The sequence below is a fragment of the Phasianus colchicus genome, chromosome 26 (assembly GCF_987193195.1).
Source record: "Phasianus colchicus chromosome 26, bPhaCol1.hap1.1, whole genome shotgun sequence".
Taxonomy (NCBI): Eukaryota; Metazoa; Chordata; class Aves; order Galliformes; family Phasianidae; genus Phasianus; species Phasianus colchicus.
Window position 1 is genome coordinate 5,069,060 of NC_143461.1, and position 18,846 is coordinate 5,087,905.

The window sequence follows — 18,846 nt, forward strand, 5'->3', positions numbered from 1 at the left end:
CGGGGCTCCGCCACCGGAGCTGGAGCGGAGCCGGGGGTGGAGCCGAGGGGTGGTGCCGGGGGTGGGGATGGGGCCGGAGGCAGAGCCCGAGCCGGGGGGTGCTGGGCCCGGTTCTGCCGGCGCTGTGCCCTCATCCCTCGAGCGGCATCCTCTCATCTCACGTGCAGCGATCCCTCATCCCGCCTGCGGTCACCCTTCGCCCCACGGGCGGTTCCTCCTCACCGGCATCCCGCAGCCCCAAGGCTGCTCACCGCACCCCCGGGCTCCCGCAGACCCCCCCGGGCCGGCACGGCTGTGCGGAGCAGCCCGGACCCCTGGGAAGGGCAGAGGGGTTTCACCCCAAAAACGCGCAACCCACACCCTGAGGACCCTCCGGGGGCGGCTTTGGGGTCCTGACCGAGGGGCGGAGGCAGCGGCAGAGCCCCGCATCTCATCCCCACCGCCGGGACTGATGAAAGCGATGAATGGCACCGGTGCTGCAATTAACTAACGAGCCGAACGCGTGCTGCCCGGCCCGGTGCCCGCTGCCCTCTCCCGCAGGCATTTCTGTGCAGGGACAGCGGGATGCGAGCGAGCACCGCGCGACCACCGCTGGTGGGGGGTGGAAGGGAGATAAAAGGGGTCCAAAAAAGAGGAAACCCCCCATAAAGGAAAAGAAAAAAAAAAATGAGGGGGCACCCGGATTTGAACCGGGGACCTCTTGATCTGCAGTCAAATGCTCTACCACTGAGCTATACCCCCGCCGCTGCACTACGGCGTCGGAGCGCCCAGGGATGTCCGCGGGCTGCGCTGTGCCGGCTGCAGGGCGCGATGCGGGTGCGGGTTTGCACACTTTTGCACACCCTTGCACACCCTTGCACACGCATGCATGCACTCTTTTCCTCATCGCTCCAGCAGTGCTGCCCTCACCGTAGATGGAGACCCATCCCCAACCCTCAGTGGCTGCAGTTTCGAGGCAGCAGCGAAGCGGAACCGAATCCCGGAGCCGTGGCGGAGCTGTGCGGGACCGGGGGGAGCGCCGGACCACCCCCCCCCCCCCCCTCGGGGCTGTGGAGGGGGGGGATTAACCGGAGCCAGCGGGGGGCAGATGGGGGAGTACGGACCTGAGGATGGCGGGTCAATATTTGCTCCCTGAGCCGCTGCGCAAACACGCGGGGGTGGGATGGCGGGGGGGGGGGGTCCGGCTGAGCCCCGGGGAGCTGCAGGTGGGATCAGCTCGCAGCGCTGTGGCTCGGGACACCCCTGACCGCGTCAGCCGTCAGCGTCCGTTGTGTGTGGGGCGGGGGGGAACTGAGGCCCCGGGTAGAGGGACGGGGGTCACCAGGAGGACGGACGGCCCGACGTGTCCATGAGTCCGATGGAGGGGCACCGGAGCGCAGCACCGCACCGGGACGGGCCCCGCACCGCTCGTCCCACTGCAGAGCGGCTCTGGCGGCGGTACGGCCCGGCACTGCCTGCAGCACCAGCGGAACCCGTCTGAGGTTTGCTCACGAGACGAGAGCCGGGCAGCGGACACCTCGTTAGCAGAGCCGTTAGGGAAGGTGCAAAGCTCGTCACCCCCGTGGGCGCTGGGGGGGCTGCACCGAGCGCAGGGACAGCGCCGGAGTCGCGCGGCGCCGGAGCCAGACTGCTCCGAGGGGGCGGTTTGCTTTGGGGCTGTAGCACCCAGCGAGGGGAAGGCTGCAATTACGTTAATCCCTTAAACCCTGATTGCCTCCTCCTTCCCCATTAGGCGTGCAAACATACGGAGCAGCGGGGGGCAGCGGGGGCCGCGGGTTACAAATAGGCAGCGCCCACCGGGAGCCCCTCAGTGCCACCGCCGTCAGCGCCATGCAGCCGTTCCCGGCGCTCCTCTGCCTCCTCGCCGCGCTTCTGCCCGCAGCCGCCGCGCACCTCTGGGCATGGATGTACGCTCTGCCCCAACACCCGCCCGATAGAGCAGAGCTGGGCAGAAGCGCCGGTCCGGGGGGCAGCGCGGAGGAGGTGAGCGGGGGGAAGGACGGAGAAATGCAGAAGCGACGGAGGAAGGATGGAGGGATGCGGAAAGGATGGACGGGGGGAGAGGGATGGGGGGAGTGGATGCGGGGGGGATGCGGGGTCGGGTCGGGAGGGGGCGCGGGCGCGGCGGGCGGCAGCGGGCGCTCCAGTGGCGCAATCGGTCAGCGCGCGGTACTTATAGGGCAGTACGCGGAGCAATGCCGAGGTTGTGAGTTCGAGCCTCACCTGGAGCAGGAATTTTACGGGCTGCCAGAGCGATGATGCTGGGACCCCCGCCCCAAATACCGTCACGCGTGCGGTGGGCGTTATGCTCGGGGTTTTCTTTTCCTACGAGAAAACCGCATAGAGCGGCAGTGCCCTTCTTCCAGGGATGGGTCCCTGTGAGCCAGCAGCCCCTTAAAGCCCCCTGGCACCCGAGGCTCCCCATTGACCATCCTGAGCAGCCCCAGCTCCATTGCCTGGGGAGCTGGGGTGGGGGACAGACAGACAGGCACACAGAACCCAAACCCAATCCCACCCCGTGCTGCCCTCCAGAACCATTTCTGACTCATCCCAGAGGTGGGGATGGATCTGGGCCCCCCTGACACCACGCTGCTCTTCCCCCCATGCAGGTGACACCGTGTGGCCCCACCACCCCCTGTGGCCACGGACACTTCTGTGATGAACACTTCGGGCTGTGCCTGCCCACACGGCCTGCTGGGCAGTACTGCCGCCGTGACACCCACTGCACCCACGGCCTCCTCTGCACCTTTGGGAAGTGCCAGCAGCCCGTGCCTGACGGGCAGGAGGGTGAGCAGCAGATGGGGGTGGGCAGCCCCATAACCACAACCCCGGAGGGATGTGGTGGAGGTGGGGTTGGTACCACCATCCTTCATCAGATCCATTGCAACCCCAGCTGCAACATGCATGAGGCTGAGTGACTTTGCAAACTGCACGGGGTTGGGGGCCTTTAATCTTTAACCCCTCTCTTTGTCGTCCCCCCCCAAAGGAGCACGATGCCAGCAGGATGAGGACTGTGGGCCGGGTGGCTGCTGTGCGCGGCGGCACGGCGAGATGCTGTGCCAGAAACGGCTGGAGCTGGGGCAGAGCTGCCATGTGCCCCCCGGGGGTTTGGCATTCAGCATCAACCAGGTGTGCCCCTGCCAGGCTGGGTTGGTGTGCCGAGCATCGCCTCCACCACGAGAGTGAGTACAGGCCCTGAGCAGCCCTGTGGGGAAGGGACTGATGTCCCCATGTCCTGGGGGGGGCTCAGGGCAGGGACTGATGTCCTCGTGTCTCCCTGCAGGAAAGCATTTGAGTATTGGCCAGAGAAGAGCGAGTGGAGATGCCGGCAGCCCTGAGCCAGCAGCGCTGTATTTATTGCCTGTAAATAGCATGTACAGCCCCATTGCAGGACGTGTCCCTCCCCAGGAGCCAGGCAGGTCCTGGCCATTTCCAACCCCCTCCAGGAGATGCTGCAGTCACTGCAGAGCAAAGCTGTGCTTGGTCTCAGCCCCCCACCCTCCTTGTGCAGCCCCACCAGGCACAGCCACGGGGAGATCTCACCGAAATGTTTATTACAAAGAACCAAGCGAGCGGGGCGAGTCCCCCCACACACCAAGGAGAATAAATAAATAAAATACACTTTGTCGGGGTCTTTAAATAAAGTTTGTGGGATGACATAAATATGGGACGTCCCTCTGCCCTTCAGGAGAGCTGGGGGGTGGGGGGGGCCCAGCTGCCCGGCCCCGGTGGGGGCAAGCACCGGGGCAGGCGGGTCTCAAAGCACTTGGCAGGCAGTGACACTGAGTTCCCCCCAGCAAAAAAGGGGAAACTGAGGCACACAACGGGCGGAGGCGGTTTGGCAGCAACAGAGCTGAGCACCCTGGAGCCCCCCCCAGCCCGGGCTGGCAAGGCTGGTGGTGTGGGTAAGGCAGCGACCCCAGGGCCCCCCCAGCATCACCCCAAGGTGGGGGGCGAAAGGTGAGCCCAGCCCCGCTGCAAGGGTTGGCCACGGGGTGTTCCCACCCCAGTGCTGTGACTCTCATGGGGGCACAGGGATAAGGGACACCCCAGGGTGGGCACAGGTGAAGGCAGTGCCCTGGGGAACTGGGGTGGGGGACAGACAGACAGGCACACAGACAGACAGACACAGCTGGATGGGGAAAGAGCAGACAGGCAAGGAGAGGAGGTGGCACAGAGGGGGTTGGTAGGGGCCAGGGCCTGGTGCTGCTCGGTGTGTTCCCATGGTCCCAGGGAAAGAGGAAGGGGGAGGGGGTAGCACAGGACCCCCCGGGACCTGCTGGGCACTGTGGCAGGCCAGGGCTGGGGCAGCTGTTAGCACATGTTAGACACCCCCCCACCCCAATTGGCTCAGATTTCCCCCCCACCACCAAAAACAGGCAAAATCCTCCCCCACTCCAATGCAAACACATGCAAAAACCATGCCCCCCCCTCCCCAGGCAGGCAGCACTCAGTGGGTACCCCAAAACCCTGCACACACAGCACACGCATGCACCCCTCCCACAGCTGTGGGGCAGGCACTAGCTGGGGAGGGGACAGCTGGCAGGGAACCCCTCCACCACCAGCTCAGGGGTTCCCCTGCAGCAGGGTGGCAAAGAGCACCATGGAGAAGCGGGTGCACCCTGGGGAGGGGGCTGCAGGCAGCAGGCAAGGGCTGGGTATTGGGGAGAGCGCAGCCCCCAACCCTGTGCCGTAGGGGATGGGGATACACCAGCCACAGGCACGTCCCCTTTGGTCACTCGCTCTCCCTGTGGGACAGGAAAAGCCCGAGGCACCGCAAGATGCTGGGGGGGCTGCGGTGGGTGGGAGACTCCCCCCTTAATACCAAGAGTGGGGTGGGGGACACCCCATGGCACAGCTGAACAGGCTTTGGGCACGTGGCCTGCAAAGACACCCAGCTGGGTGCAACCCCTGGCCCTAAAGCCAGCACTGGGGTTGGGGGGGGGGGCATCCCTGCCTACACTCCCCCACCCTAGCGGATGTAAACCTCCTGGCCCCAGCCCTCTGTGTCACTCTGGTCCAGACCCAAAGGCTCCGGTGGCTCTGGGCAGTAGCGGTCGTGGCCCTTGGCACGTCCCCGTGGTCCCCGGCCCCGCTCCTCATCCCATGCACCGCGGGGACCAGGGGGGGCACGGGGGTCCTCCTCACCGGGATCGGTCTCGACGTCCATGCAAGAATTGCCAGGCTCTGTGCAGGCTGAATCCCGGCTGCCGGGGGTCTCCGAGTCGAAGGTGTCCTGGCGGGACAGGCGGCGGGGGGGGGCCGAGCGGGCAGGCGGTGGGATGGGCCCCCCCTCCCGGACGTTCCCCTCGCCCGGCGGCTCCCCGTGCACCAGGTATGGACCCTGGTTGGGAGAAGCAACCACACCGTGCAAGGACAGATGGACGGGTTAGTGGGGGGAAGGGGGGGGTGTTAGCTGCACGCCGCGGGGTTTGGTGAGTAGGGGGGGCACATGCGCTCCCGCCCCAGCCCAGTCTGCACACTCCGTGCCATGCAGTCCAGATGTGGGTCTCATCCAGCGCCGGGGGGGGGAGGGAGGGGGGCACCAGGGCAGGTCCAGAGCAGTGGGAGGGCATGGGGGAAGACGGAGCGGGGAGGTGGTGGGGTCAGGGTTGGTGCAGAGCAGCGCCCTGATTGCTGAAGGAAGTAGCGACAGACAACACAGGACACACGTCCTTCCTCTGCCTGATGTCCTGGGGGGGCTGTGGGCCCCCCTCGGCTTGGACACAGCTGGACCCAGGGGGGTCAGGGGCGTCCTGGAGCTCAGCCCCCCCAGGGGCTCCCGTAAGTCCTCGCTATAACCCAGGAGAGCTCTGCAGAGCTGTGTGGAGGGGACATGGATCCCCAGAGAGACCCCAACCCCAGGGGGCAGATCCCAAAGGGCGGCCCTGATCCACAGAGAACAGAACCTCACCACAGTGGGATGGCCCCAAACCCGGGGTGGGGATTAGATCCTGGGGTAGGGGGGGGGATGACTTCAGGGGCACAGGGCTGGCATCAACCACAGAGCAGGGAGCACATCCCCAGAGGAAGGGGCAACCCTAGGGAGGCAGCTGTTCCCCGGGGTGTCCCCAAAACCCAGGCTGTCCCTGATCTTTGGGGGTGTCCCTGATCCCCGGGGGGAGGTCCCACGGGTGCCCTGCCGCCACCTCACAGCGCGTGCTCCTCCTGAGGGCTGGGGGTGGTGTCAGTGCCCCCTCGGCCCCAGAAGCCCAGGTTCCTGCGCAGGGAGGTGAGCACCTGTACCTGCAGGTTGGAGACGGGCGCAGGGCTGGCGGCCAGCGCGGCTGTGGCCATGGTGCGGTTGAGCAGCGGGTTGGGGGGGTTGCTGCTGGGGGGGTGCGTCGCCTTCCAGTAGGCCTCCAGGTACTCGGCCAGGTGCTCGCAGGCCTCCTCCAGCTGGTTCTCATCCAGCACGATGTCAAACATCTCCTGGGGGGAGGAAACCGTGGTGGTGGGGGGCGTATGGACACGGAGCCTAAAGGCCAGGATGGTGGGAGGGCGGGGGGCGGAGCCTACGGATGCAAATAAGGTGAAGGGCGGAGCTTGCACACAGGTGGGTGGGACCTATGTGCCCATATAAGGAAGTGGGCAGAGCCTGTGGTGCATGGGGCGGAGCCCACATGCCCATATAAGGTCGTGGGTGGGGCATGCGCACCGAATAAGGTGGTGGGCGGAGTCTGTAGCACACAGAGGGGTGGCCCATGTACCCATATAAGGTAATGGGTGAGGCCGGTGTACACAAATAAGGTGCTGGGCGGAGCCTACGACACGCGGGGGTGGGGCCTACGTAACCAAATATGGTGGTGGGCGGGGCCTACGTCACTCGGTGGGAGGAGCCTACATAACCAAATATGGTGGTGGGTGGAGCCTGGGGCCAGGACAGGTGGAATCTCTATGCAAAGAGGAGGCGGTGGGAGGGGCTTCTGCCGGAAGGGGAGGAGCCAAAGGCCGCAGGGTGGTGGCAGGGGTTGGGTTGGGGTCACTCACAGGTGGGCACTGCGCCAGCTTGTCGGAGGCCACCATCTGCACGTTGAGGTGCTTGGCCTGAGACTTGCCCCGGGACTTCACCAACCGCTGCAGCACCTGGAGCAGGAGGGAGGGAGGTGTGGGGTGGGGGGCACAAGAACCTCAGCCCCATCGCTGCCACCTGCCCGCCCCACAGCCCCCACTCACCTTTGGGGAGGCGATTTTGATGTAGACGATGATGGGTGCCAGGGAGGTCTTGGCCAGCTGGGCCGGGTGGTTGATGGTGTCAGCATCCAAGGCCACCAGCTGCAGGGTCCGGGCCAGCTCAAAGATGCGCTCCGTCTCGCTCTGTACCTCAGCTGCCAGAGTGGGGGGACAGAGGGAGTCACAAGGGCACGGAGACAGCAAGGGGGGGCTGCAGGGACGGCTGCTGGAGATGGGACGTGGGGAGTGGGACAGGGCCAGGAGAGGCTCAGCCACACCAGCAGCACCCCAGTCCCACAGATGGGAGACAGTGGGCTCTCAGTGCTGGGGGAGGAAGGGAATGAGAACCCCCAGACACATGCATTGGGTGGGTGCTTGCAGAGGCTGCACTCAGACCCTGCAGTAGAGCACAGCTGGGGGGACAGGGACCCGTGGGGCTGCATCCCCTGCTGTCTCCCACCCCGCGCTACCCGAGAACACGCTACGTACCCAAGACATCTGTATCAGGAGCAGGGGAGGAAGGAAGCGGTGCAGAGGGGAGGAACCCCAAATGGGAAAGGAGAAAGAAAAAAAAAAGAAGAAGAAAAAAAAAGAGAGAAGGTAAAAGGGAGGAGGGGAAGAGAGACTGAGTCAAACTGACAGTGGGAGCTAAGGGTCCCAGGTGCCCTTCGCCCCATGCACTCATCACCCCACAGAGTGGAGGGGCTGTGCAGGAAGGAGGGACACGCTGAGCATCCCAGGAGGGAGGGGAAGGGAGCAGGAGGCTGCTGGGCTGATACAGATGGGAGCTTGGGGTGGCCGAGGTGCTGCAGCCGCCTTACCCAGGCTGGAGCGTGTGCTGGAGCGCTCGATGATGGTGTGTTTGCTGGGGTTGTTCAGCACAGAGCGCTTGGCGAGGGAGATGTCGGCCGTCACCCGCGTGATGGAGATCCTGTGAGAAGGACACAGGCTGGCGGGGGTCCAAACACCCCCATCAAACATCTGCTCCCCACAAGAGCCTCCCCCCTCCCCTCCCCAGCCATTCCTCCCACCCCAAGCATCAGGATGAAGTGGAGATTCCTTCTCCTTGGGGGCACTCAAACCAGGGGGTCTCCAGAGAGCTAAGAGTCCTTCATGGGAGTTAGAGGTCCCCTGTGGGGTGAGGGCCCCTCTCGTGAGATTAAGGGTCTCCCACGTGCTTGAGGGCTCCCCCATGGCTTAAGAGCCCCCCATGGGGTTGAGTGCCCCCCACCAAGGGGCGGAAGCCCCCGCTGCCTCCTGCCTCACCTGCCATCAAAGCGATGCTTCAAGAAATCAAACAGTGCTTTCTGCATCATATCTGTCACCTGCGGGAGGGGAAGAGGAGGGCATGGAACTGCTGGGGCCTTCTGTGTGTTCTCCCACCCTGGGGTCCCCTCCCAGCCCCGCTCCTCACCTCATAGCCCTTCAACGATGGCCCCACCAGGATGATGGGCCTCATGGAGGGAACCACATCGTAGGGTGGCACGTGCTCAGCCTGCAGGGCAGCATTGGGGTCAGGGGGCTCACGCTGGGCCGGGGGGCACAGCAGGAGCCCAGGGTGATGCCAAGGGACGGGGAGGCCCCAGGAGTGGCAGCAAACCTATTCCCCCCTCCTCCCCTGCCCCAAACCCAGGGGTCCTGACGCTACTCACCGATTTCTGCTTCTGCTTCGCTACATCCCGAGGCGCCGGGGCGGGCAGGGGGAGACAAACAAGGCATGCGTGTTACTGTGGGAGGGGGATTCAGGCCCCAAACTGGGCTGGGGGGTTACCAGGGAGCCCAGGGGGGGCACAGCTCCAATGGCAAAGGGAGATCGTGCCAGTGGAGCTCGTTCTGTATTAATGCTGCCCTACTCTTGATTAGCGTTGGGGTGTGAGCAGGGGCTCTGCGAGGCTTTGGGGGGGCGGGCACCTCAGCACCCCCCTACCCACGCAGTGGTTGCACCTGAGCCCCCCAGCACCGTGCCCAGTTTGGGGGAGGAGGAATGTTCCACTCTCATTTGCGGGGGAGACAAACACAGCTGTGCCACACACCATGCGCACACCGGGGGGCCCTGAGGGGGGGAGGGGGGGCACGGACTGATCCATCCAATGGATCAGGGGGCACACAGCCATGGACTGAGCCATCCCATGGACCATGGGGGGATACAGCCACGGAATGATCCATCCACGGACCATGGGGGGATACAGCCACGGAATGATCCATCCCATGGATGACAGAGGGATACATCCATGGAATGATCCATCCTCTGGATCACAGGGGGAGCAGCTATGGACCAATCCACCCCACGGTGCCCCCGCAGCCCCCGGCAGTGTTAGGGCAGGCAGGGTGCAGCAGGCAGGCGTGGGGCCAGATTGGGCTCTGTTACCTTCCTAAAGAAGGGGATGCGCTTGGAGTGGGCGGGGGGGGTGGTGACACTGCTCACACTACTCTTAGGGGAGCAGTGGGTCTCCGCAGCCTCCTCCTCCTCTAACTCATCGGGCTCAAAGGCAAAGCTAGGTGTGTCCAGGGCACCTGGGGACACGCCGGGGCCGGAGGGGAGAGAAGAACAGCGATAACGGTGGTGAAAGGGGGGATTGGATGGGAGCAGGGGGTGTGAAGAGTGCAGGGACACAGGGCTGGAAGGGCACCCCGTGCACTCTTATTTGGATGTGTGCATGAGTGTGCAATGTGGGGCTGCACTTCGGTCCCACACGGGGACCAATGGGGCTGCACGTCCTTCCCGGTGCTGGGGAAGTAGCAGAGAGGACCCAGCTGCAGGAGGGGCACTGGGAGGGGTGTCCAGTACCCAGCAGGACAAGGCCCCCCCCCCGTGCTGGGCCAGCCCTGCTCCCCATGGGGAGCCCAGACATCCTTACCACTGGCTGGAGGGGTGGGCCTGCGTGTCCCTGTCACCACGTCACCAAGGCTGGAGCTGGAGTTGTCACCTGATTTGCTGGGAGGGGAGAAGCAGAGAGGGGTAAGCATGGGGCTGTGTGAGGATTCCAAGGGGCTGGAGAGGGTGGGAAGAACCTGGAGCTCAGTCGGTTCTGCCTCATCTTCTGCTCCTGCAGCAGCCGCATGTTCTCCAGTTTGACAGGGCTGGGGATGAAGCCGACCTCGCAGCCCTCCTTCACCAGCCGCCCGATCCACCAGTCGTTGTTGTACTTCTGCACCAGGGGAGGAACACAGAAAACACCTCAAAGCCGGCAAATGGACGGCACACAGCAGCCCCACACCCTGCCACCCTCAGCCCCACACCCTGCCAACCCCCACCCCCAAGCCCGTGCCATTCACACCCTCCTCCTGCTCTGCTCCCCCCCAGCAGACCCTCACCTCCTTGATGTGTAAGAAGTCTTTGGGCTCGAAGCAGATGGCCATGCCCTGCACGGGCACATCATCATTGGCCGATGGGTTGTAGCCGACATTTGTCCGGACAGCAAATGCTACCGGCTTCGTCTGCAGGTGGGAAGGGATGAGTGGGGGCAGCATCCCCCTCCAACCCCACAGCGAGAGCCAATGCCCCAGGGAAGGCTCGCAGTGATGAGGGTCCCAATTCCCCTAATCCCACCTTGGCTTTCTCCAGCTGTGCCAGTGCCTGGCGCTCAGCCTCTTTGCGCAGCGCCTCGCGGTCCTCCTCCAGTGACACATCCGAGTCCGAGGGGCGGCTGGTGTAGGACTCAGCTGAGCCCTGTGATGGTGTGGAAGAGGCTCAGCCCCAAGCCCCACAGAAGGGAGAATCAGCCCCAGCCTCAGCCCCATGCTGAGCAGCCCCGGTGCCGACCCCGGTCCCGGCAGGCAGCCACCACTGCAGCACTGAGGCATCCCCAAAATCCCGCACAGTGGTGCCCACCTAGGGGACACCCCGTGGCTGAGTTCCTGAAGGACCCCATGCGTTGCCCCCAGCCTGTGCCTCAGTTTCCCCTGAGCCAGGGGGGCCGTGCCGGGGTTACGGCAGGCCGAGCGCCGGCGCAGCTGTTCCCATTGCTCCGGCACGGAACGTGACACCCCGCTCCCGTCCTGCTGTCAGTGGGCTCCAGGCCTCTCGTTAAACTGTGAGGGGGATGAGGACCCCCCCAGAGCCGGCAGCACCCCAGCTGTCCCCCCGTCCTGCACCAAGCTGGGGGAAGTGCAATAGTGACAGCTCTGTTCCAGCCGCCCAGGGGTCCTGCAGCAATGGGGCTGCACGGTACGGGGGGCTGGGGGTCACCCCAGGACAAGGCTGCAGCTGGGGCCTCTGCTCACCCCCCACGGCCCCTCACTTCACCCCATGCTGCAGTTTGAGCCACAGAGGGGGTGGTGGGGAGACCCTCAGGGCCGTGACTCCCATGGGAACAGCAGAGGCACCAACGCTGCAGGGTGCTGTTCCCCACCCAGCTCCTCCGTAATCCTCGCATTGAGGCAGCCCCCACCCTTCCCACAGAGCAGGGCAGCCCCTTCCCAAACACCATTGCACAGACACTACCACCGTCCATGGGGCAGCAGACACCCAGGAAACCCTCCCCCCAAAAAATCCACAGGGGCAGAGATCAGTCACCCCCCATCTGAGCCACCAGTACATCGCAGCCTGGGGTCGAGGGGGGGCAGAGGAGTGGGGACTGTGGGGCAGCAGCCCCTGGGGTGCCAGGCTGGAGGGGCTGCTGGGGGGTGCTCACCCTGCAGCTCTTCTAAGTCAAGGGGGACCCCAAACCCTGGGACAGGGAGGAGGGGCAGAAAGGGGAAGCAGTGGTGGGGGGGGGGGATGCTCACCGGGGCGGCGAGGTGGTCTTTGCCGGTCATCTCCATGGTGGCAGGGCTGGGGGCAAGTGGGCCGGGGGAGGGGGGGGGGGGCCGGGCGTTGCGTGCTGGGGCGCCCGCGGGTCGGGTTTCAGACACCCACAGCCTGCCGGGGTATATTTAGCCTGGGGCGGGGGGGTGGGGGGGACAGTGCCAAGCCAGCGGTGGGTGGATGGGGCTGGAGAGGGCGGGGGTGATGCCAGGTGGGCTGCGTGCCCCCCCCCCCAGCATCAAAAGGGGCAGGAGACGCCCCAGGACCCCAAAGGCTCCTGATACGAGGGGGTGGATGCCCCCAGCCCCACCCTCGTGCAGGAGAGAGGAGGCACAGCCTTGGCTGGTGACCCCTGGTCTCTGCTTCGATTGGGGGGGGCACAGATGGATCTGGCTCAGATATTACAACAGCTGTGTCCCCTCCCCCCCCCCCAGTGCTCAGCTGCAAACCAGGACCCCCTCACATGGCTCCCTGGGGGTCAAAGGCCACCAAAGAGGCTGTCCCCATTCAGCCTCAGAGGATACCTGCTCTGGGGGGTGGGAAGGAGCCAAAAGGGGGGTCTGTGTCCCCCCCCCCCCCATCAAGACCCTCCCGTGCTCACCTGCCGGACGAAGCTGTTGGAGGTGGTGTCAGACGAGGTGCTGCCGTCGGAGCGCTTGAAGCGGCTCTTGCGCTTGCTGTACTTGCTCTGTGGAGTGGGGTGACAGGTTGGGGGGGGGGGGAGGTGGAATTATGGGCATCACTCCCCCCCCAGCATCCCCAGCAGCATCGTTTCAGAACAGAGCACTGGGAGCTGCTGAGATCTGCCCCTCCTGCAGCCACCACCCAGCATCCCCAGACCTCCACACACCGGGGGGGGGGAGTAGGATGCTCTGGGGATGGGGGGGCAGGGGGGCTGGGCCCACAGCAGCAGCAGCAAGCACCCCCCTTCCCCCCCAGTCATCCCAATGCCACCCCCTCGCTGTCACATGCTCCAGCCCCACGCACATGCAAGCTCCCTCAGCAAGAACGAGCCCCCCCCACTGCATCCACGGTGTCCCCCATGGGGGCTGACAGTGCCCCCATAAAGGCTGTGGGAAATGGTGGGGGGTGAAACACCGCAGCACACCGGGGGGGGGGGGGTGCTGGGTGTGAGTGGCTGGGCTATGACCCCCCCAGAAAGGACAGCTGGGCTCAGCTGCCACCAGTGGTCCCCAGTATTTTTAGGTTCTTCCCCCCCCCCCCCCGCAGCTCCATCCCTCTGTGCTGCAGGAGGTGAAGGCCCCCGTGTGGGGCAGCACCACAGAGCCCCCCCACAGTGATGGGCAAAGCCTTCACTGCCCCCCACCACCCCAGGGCCTGGCTGTGCCCCCACACACGCTGTCACCACTGCCTGACCCTCCCCAGCCTGGGGGGGGGACATGAGATGCCCCCACCCCAGAGGATGCATCCCCCCCCCACCTCACACCCAGCAGATGGAGATTTTTTTTTTGGGGGGGGGGGGGAGTGGTTCCCACTACACACTGACTCTGCACAGTTTGCCCCATCCCCAAAAGTTTCCCTGTGCCCCCCTGGCACTGTGCACCCACCCCTGGACCCGGGGTGCTGCGGGGGGGCAAACGGGGGGGGCACAGCCGTGAGGAGGTGATGCAGTAAAGGGGCTCGCTGTCGTCCCCCCCCCACCCCGACTTGGGGGCTGCACCCCCCCTTCCCACTGTCTGCTTTGATTTGGGGGAGCAGTGTGGCTACGGGGTGGGGGGGAACCGAGCTATAGGAGGTGGAACCTTTACTGCTAGGACGTGGGGAGGGGATGGAGGGGGGGGGGTTCTAAGCACCCCCTCCCCCCAGGGCTTTCTCTGACCCCTTCTCCACCCCCAGCCCCCCCCCCCAACGGTGGTGTCACCTGGAGGGCTGCGTTGTCGAAGACGTCCATCTGGATGTCCTGAGCTGAGCTGTAGGGCGGGCGCGCCATGCCCCCCTCCCGCACCATGGAGCTTTCGGGGCAGCGCGGGGCCCGAGATCGGCCTCCGCCGCACCGACCCCCGCGGCGACGGGCGGGCGGCCCCGGCGTGCGGAGAGGGGAGGAGGAGGAGGAGGAGGAGGAGGAGGAGGAGGAGGAGGAGGAAGGAGAGGGGGGGGGCGGTCGCTGCCTCCGCCCCGGCCGCTCCCACCGCGCTGCTGGGAGGGATGCGGGATGCTTCCCTCCATTCTCTCCCCTCCTTCTTTCCTTCCTTCCCTCCTTCCTTTAGAAGAGGGCACCCCCACAGGGGCCCCCAAAAGAGGGGGAGAGATGAAGGATTTCTCCCTCCACCCCCAAAATAAATAGCTTATATATATAAATATAAATACAGTGGGAGGGGGGGCAGCAATGACCTGCACGCAGCCTGCACCTCGCTGCGGGGAGCTCCCCGAAAATAAAAAGAAAACAACATGGGGGGGGGGCACAGCTCTCTCCCCAAAGTCTGGGGCTAAACCTGGCTTCCAAGCCATCCCTGGAGTGGGGGGGGTCCCAGCTGAGCCATCCGTGCCCCTTCCTCCCCCCCCCAGAGCCCACCTACCCACTGTGGGGTCCCCCCTATGGCTCCCACACCTCCCCTACTGATCACACAGCAGCCACCAGCTGTTGGAAAGTTCCGAATTCCTGGGGGTGCCCCCACCCTCTGCGCTCCCAGACAATGTGCCCAGAACAGCTGACGCCACGTTTTCCATTCTTAGACCCCATCCATCACTGTAAGGTGCCGACGACGGCACCTGTGCAGCCGGATGGGTGGCACAGCCCCAAATGCAAACAGGGACCCATCTGCAGCCCCTCGAACTGGGGGTGCAGCCCCGAGAGGGGGGGCTGTGGATCAGCTGGGAGCTGGAGGTGGCTGTGCTGGGGACAGCGTGGAGGTGGTGGGGGCAGAGGATGAGTGCTGCATTCATCCCAGAGCTGCGTGGGAGCAGAATGCAAACGCGGTGTCACTGCTGGAGCTGCAGTGAGGGAAGATGGGAACGGGGGCTGCCTGGCCCCAGCACCGTGCTGCGATGGTCCAAATGTGGGGTGAGAGCTGTGCCCTCAGCACCACGGGAAGCACACCGTGTGGGGCTCAGGAATGCACCCCCAGGTGGGAGGTGTGAGTGACAGAGGCATGGGCTCCATTGGTATGGAATCCGCAGAGGTGTAGGCTCTACAAAGATACACGATCCGTAGGGGTTGAAGCCTCCTCACCATCTCCACCCCAAACATGGGCCCCAAAGCCTTACGGGACATCGATTTGCAGCTGCAGGTTCACAGAAACACAGATGGACAAAATCCCGCTGCAGCTCCAGGGCAGGTAATCAAACAGCAGCCGCTCTCCTGCCTCAGGAGCCTCCAGATTTTGACGTTTTGTTGTAGGAAAATGATGAGTCAGTTTTTAAACAGCAAAAGCCTGTGTTTATCCGTGTTTGTCTCTCAAAACGAACCCAAAATCTGCCGCCACCAGCTCCCTGTCACACACCATATGCCGCCTGCGTTCGGCCGCCAGAGCCACGCATGGCAGCAGCACAGACTGAGCGCGGAGCCGGCAGCTGCAAGGGAAGGGGCTGCAGCAGGAGGGCGGGTTTGGCGTAAGGCAGGATTCCGCTGGGGCGGGTTTGCAGCCAAGCAGAAAGGCGCACCGTGCTGCTGGGGGAGCCCTTAGCAAGGAGCGTGCTCTCCTCGGGTGTTTGAGGCCGCAGGGGGGGACGTGCTGCCTGGCGCTGGGCTGCTCCTCACGGCACACAGTGGGTGCCCGGCCATCTGCAGGCCTCCAGGCCTCGCAGCCCCCCCAGGCCTTGCAGTGACCCCAGGCTTCACAGTGACCCCAGGCCTCGCAGTGACCCCAGGCCTCGCAGCCCCCCCAGGCCTTGCAGTGACTCCAGGCCTCGCAGTGACCCCAGGCCTCGCAGCCCTCCCAGGTCTCGCAGGCCCCCACAGGCCTCAATTCACACCAGGCCCCATATCGGCCCTAGGCCTCACGCTGACCCCAGCCCTCACACGACCCCCTGTATCCCTACAACAGCCCCACAGCCGTACCCCCACACCACACCCCCTCCCACCCCCAGGCAGACCCCGCCCCGCCGCCCCTCGCCGCACCCCCCTTCCCAGCCCCCCCCCCCTTCCCAGCCGCCATGCACTCGCGCTGCCCACGCCGTGCCACTGCGCATGCGCACACCACCATCACAGCCATTCCCACTGCGCATGCACTCACCTCTCCCGACTGCCACATCGCGCATGCGCAGCTTGGACTGTACCACTCCGCGCGGGGGGGGTGCGAGGTGACGCGCGTCCGCCTCCCCAGCGCCTCGAGTGCGGCTCGGCGCTCCCTCCCCGCTTCCCACCCGCGAGCGGGGCTCGGCGTTTCTCTCGCCGCGTTTCGATCCGCCGTGAGGCCGCAGAGCCGCGTTGTTTCGGGGCGGTACGGCGGTGGTACGTTCCGCTCCCCGCGGCTCTGGCGGTGGGCGCGGCCACGTGCGCAGTCCTTTCCGCCCGGCTCGGCCGCAGCCGCCGCCATGAGGTGAGCGATGTGCGCCGCCGGGAGCGGCGAAGGGGGACCGGGGACGGGGATGGGGACGGGAACGGGCCGGGGCTCGGCGGCCTCAGGGCGGGGGACGCGGCCGGTGCTGCTCCATCTTTCGCACATCGCGGGGATAAGGGGGAAAATGGCGGTGGGGAGGAGGAGGAGGTGGAGGAAGGGGGGGGAAATGGCGGCGAGGGACGGGAAACGGGGCGGCTGCGTCGCAACGGGAGGCAGCGCGGCGCCGAGCGCTGAGCCGCCCGCCCGCCGCCCGCAGTATGCTACGGCTGCAGAAGCGCCTGGCCTCCAGCGTGCTGTGCTGCGGGAAGAAGAAGGTGTGGTTGGATCCCAACGAGACCAACGAGATCGCCAACGCCAACTCGCGTGAGTGGGGCGGGCGGGGACGCGAGGGGGGGTTTTGTGCTCGTTTGGTGTCGTTGATGCTGGCTGAGGTGGAGCTGTTTGATGGCTGCCCGGGGACGCCGCGGGTTTTGCTTCTGTGGAGATATTCCAGACCCACCGGTGCTGCCGTGGGGCTGCTTTGCAGGGGTTGGACGCGATGATTTCTGGAGGTTCCCTTCCAACCCCTTGAATTCTGTGGTTCGTTGTGTTTTGGAGCTGACTGGGCTCCTCCATGCCCTCGCAGTGTGGGCCAGTGCATGGTGCTTTCCTGGGTGACTAATAAGGAAAACATGGGATGATGGGGAAAGAGCAGCAGCAGCACGAGGGGGGCTGGGGGTTTTCCTTCTTACACAAACAGATTACAGCCCGCACTTGGCTTAACGCAGCCTCATTCACGTGAAATACTGAGCGAAATACTGAACGTGGTTTGTTTTGGTTTGTTTTTCCTTCCAGGTCAGCAGATCAGGAAGTTAATTAAGGATGGTCTGATCATCCGCAAACCTGTGACCGTTCACTCTCGGGCACGATGCAGGAAGAACACCCTGGCCCGTCGGAAGGGCAGGCACATGGGCATCGGTGAGAGCTGAAGGCAGTGCTGCACCCACAGCTTTGTGTGGGGCAGAGTTTGAATAATCCTGTTCCTGAAGTAAAGAGAAGGATTGGACGCGAGCAGAAGCCAGGCCACCTTCTTACCATGTTTTCTCTCTCCCTAGGTAAGAGAAAGGGTACAGCCAACGCTCGTATGCCAGAGAAGGTGACCTGGATGAGGAGGATGCGGATTCTCAGGCGCCTGCTCCGCAGATACAGGGAGTCCAAGAAGATCGACCGCCACATGTGAGTCTGCCAGGCCAGCCTGCAGCTTCAGGTGGTGGGCAGGCAGTGGGGAATGTGTGCGTGTGCTTACCTGGCTCCTGCTATGTGCAGCTTCTCAGCCAGCTCCTTGGCGTAGAGCTTGGTGATGGAAACAGATCCTCTCCAGAAAGCACAGCTTAGCCCCTGTACTCCTACAGTCGGTCCCATTGCCTGTGCCACTGCAGCAGCTTCAGAGCTTGGGGGTCAGCTGCTGTCACAGCACTCACGATCCGTTCTGCTCCTTTAGGTACCACAGCCTGTACCTGAAGGTCAAGGGTAACGTGTTCAAGAACAAGCGGATCCTGATGGAGCACATCCACAAGCTCAAGGCAGACAAAGCTCGCAAGAAGCTCTTGGCGTAAGTCACACTTCCATTTTGCAGGCTGGGGAAGCAGTTGTTTTTAAGGAAGCGCACGCAGATTTGGGGTGGCTCTACCCAGAACCCTGGTGAAGAATCAAAACAAAGCTGGGTAGGGCTGGCTTGAAGCAGAGATGCACGTAATCCTGGCAGACCAAATTGCTCATACTGCTATAAACTGACCCAGTGATGCAGCCATAGTAAATGATTGATAAGGAGAGCTGTGAGTCATTGGTTCTCAAGGCTCCCAGTGGTGGGGGGCAGGAGCAGCTTTGTGCTGCACCCAGCAGTGCAGGGAGCTGCACGTGGAGCACGGCTTGCCCGGCTCAGCAGCTGGCATGGCAGACCAGTGGAGCGAGGAGAGCAGGGCTGGCAGGGAAGGCTTTCTCTGGGCTGTTTGGAACAAACCCCAGGCATTCACAAACTCTTCTTGCAGTGACCAGGCTGAGGCTCGCAGGTCCAAAACCAAGGAGGCTCGGAAGCGCCGTGAGGAACGCCTGCAAGCCAAGAAGGAGGAAATCATCAAGACCCTCTCTAAGGAGGAAGAGACCAAGAAGTGAACAGTGGCTGGCTTGTGTACATAGTGCTTTCCATCCACGAGGACTCAATAAAGCACATCCAGAAATAACTCCCACCTGTTTGTTTTCTTCTCTGGGGTTGGATTGGGGATGAACTGCTGATGCCCAGCTCTGTGCTGGGTCTGCTCCACATGAGATGGGGCTGTGAAGCAGTGGGCAGGTGGCAGAGAACAGCTGAGAACAAAATGCAGACCCTTCACAACACTGAGAGCTGTTCCCTTAATGCTGGACCCCAGT

General features: G+C 64.3%; 3 protein-coding genes and 2 non-coding genes across 8 annotated transcripts; 3 read left to right on the top strand and 2 right to left on the bottom strand.

Moving 5' to 3' along the window:
* Window positions 1-669: 669 nt before the first annotated feature.
* On the bottom strand, window positions 670-741 carry TRNAC-GCA (transfer RNA cysteine (anticodon GCA)). The gene has a single exon. It is a non-coding gene; the product is annotated as a tRNA-Cys (tRNA).
* A 574-nt stretch (window positions 742-1,315) lies between these two features.
* Window positions 1,316-3,607, top strand: LOC149914986 (dickkopf-related protein 3-like). Of its 2 annotated transcripts, none has more exons than XM_090124950.1 (5): window positions 1,316-1,541; window positions 1,733-1,983; window positions 2,610-2,787; window positions 2,987-3,182; window positions 3,284-3,607. In XM_090124950.1, exons 2-5 carry the CDS (start codon window positions 1,831-1,833, stop codon window positions 3,336-3,338), a joined length of 582 nt encoding a protein of 193 aa, XP_089981076.1. In that variant the 5' UTR covers window positions 1,316-1,541; window positions 1,733-1,830; the 3' UTR covers window positions 3,339-3,607. The 2 variants fall into 2 exon arrangements, with proteins under 2 accessions (XP_089981076.1, XP_089981077.1); XM_090124951.1 differs by having other exon boundaries at window positions 1,316-1,481.
* Window positions 2,141-2,231, top strand: TRNAI-UAU (transfer RNA isoleucine (anticodon UAU)). The gene is given in 2 exon segments: window positions 2,141-2,178; window positions 2,196-2,231. It is a non-coding gene; the product is annotated as a tRNA-Ile (tRNA).
* Window positions 3,608-3,613: 6 nt separating the features above from the next.
* On the bottom strand, window positions 3,614-14,004 carry CACNB1 (calcium voltage-gated channel auxiliary subunit beta 1). 3 transcript variants are annotated; one of them, XM_090124948.1, is made up of 14 exons: window positions 13,803-14,004; window positions 12,522-12,608; window positions 10,724-10,843; window positions 10,489-10,611; window positions 10,186-10,322; window positions 10,032-10,108; window positions 9,542-9,687; window positions 8,588-8,668; window positions 8,440-8,498; window positions 7,995-8,104; window positions 7,177-7,328; window positions 6,991-7,086; window positions 6,247-6,432; window positions 3,614-5,344 (listed from the first exon to the last, which is right to left on the bottom strand). In XM_090124948.1, exons 1-14 carry the CDS (start codon window positions 13,887-13,889, stop codon window positions 4,973-4,975), a joined length of 1,833 nt encoding a protein of 610 aa, XP_089981074.1. In that variant the 5' UTR covers window positions 13,890-14,004; the 3' UTR covers window positions 3,614-4,972. The 3 variants fall into 3 exon arrangements, with proteins under 3 accessions (XP_089981074.1, XP_031456546.1, XP_089981075.1); XM_031600686.2 differs by lacking the exon at window positions 9,542-9,687 and adding an exon at window positions 8,826-8,845 and having other exon boundaries at window positions 13,803-14,003; XM_090124949.1 differs by lacking the exons at window positions 12,522-12,608; window positions 13,803-14,004 and adding an exon at window positions 11,902-11,952.
* A 2,257-nt stretch (window positions 14,005-16,261) lies between these two features.
* On the top strand, window positions 16,262-18,659 carry RPL19 (ribosomal protein L19). The gene is made up of 6 exons (XM_031600751.2): window positions 16,262-16,419; window positions 16,697-16,803; window positions 17,275-17,397; window positions 17,535-17,655; window positions 17,921-18,031; window positions 18,468-18,659. The coding sequence occupies exons 1-6, from the start codon at window positions 16,415-16,417 to the stop codon at window positions 18,589-18,591; spliced, it is 591 nt and encodes a 196-aa protein (XP_031456611.1). The 5' UTR covers window positions 16,262-16,414; the 3' UTR covers window positions 18,592-18,659.
* Window positions 18,660-18,846: the final 187 nt, after the last annotated feature.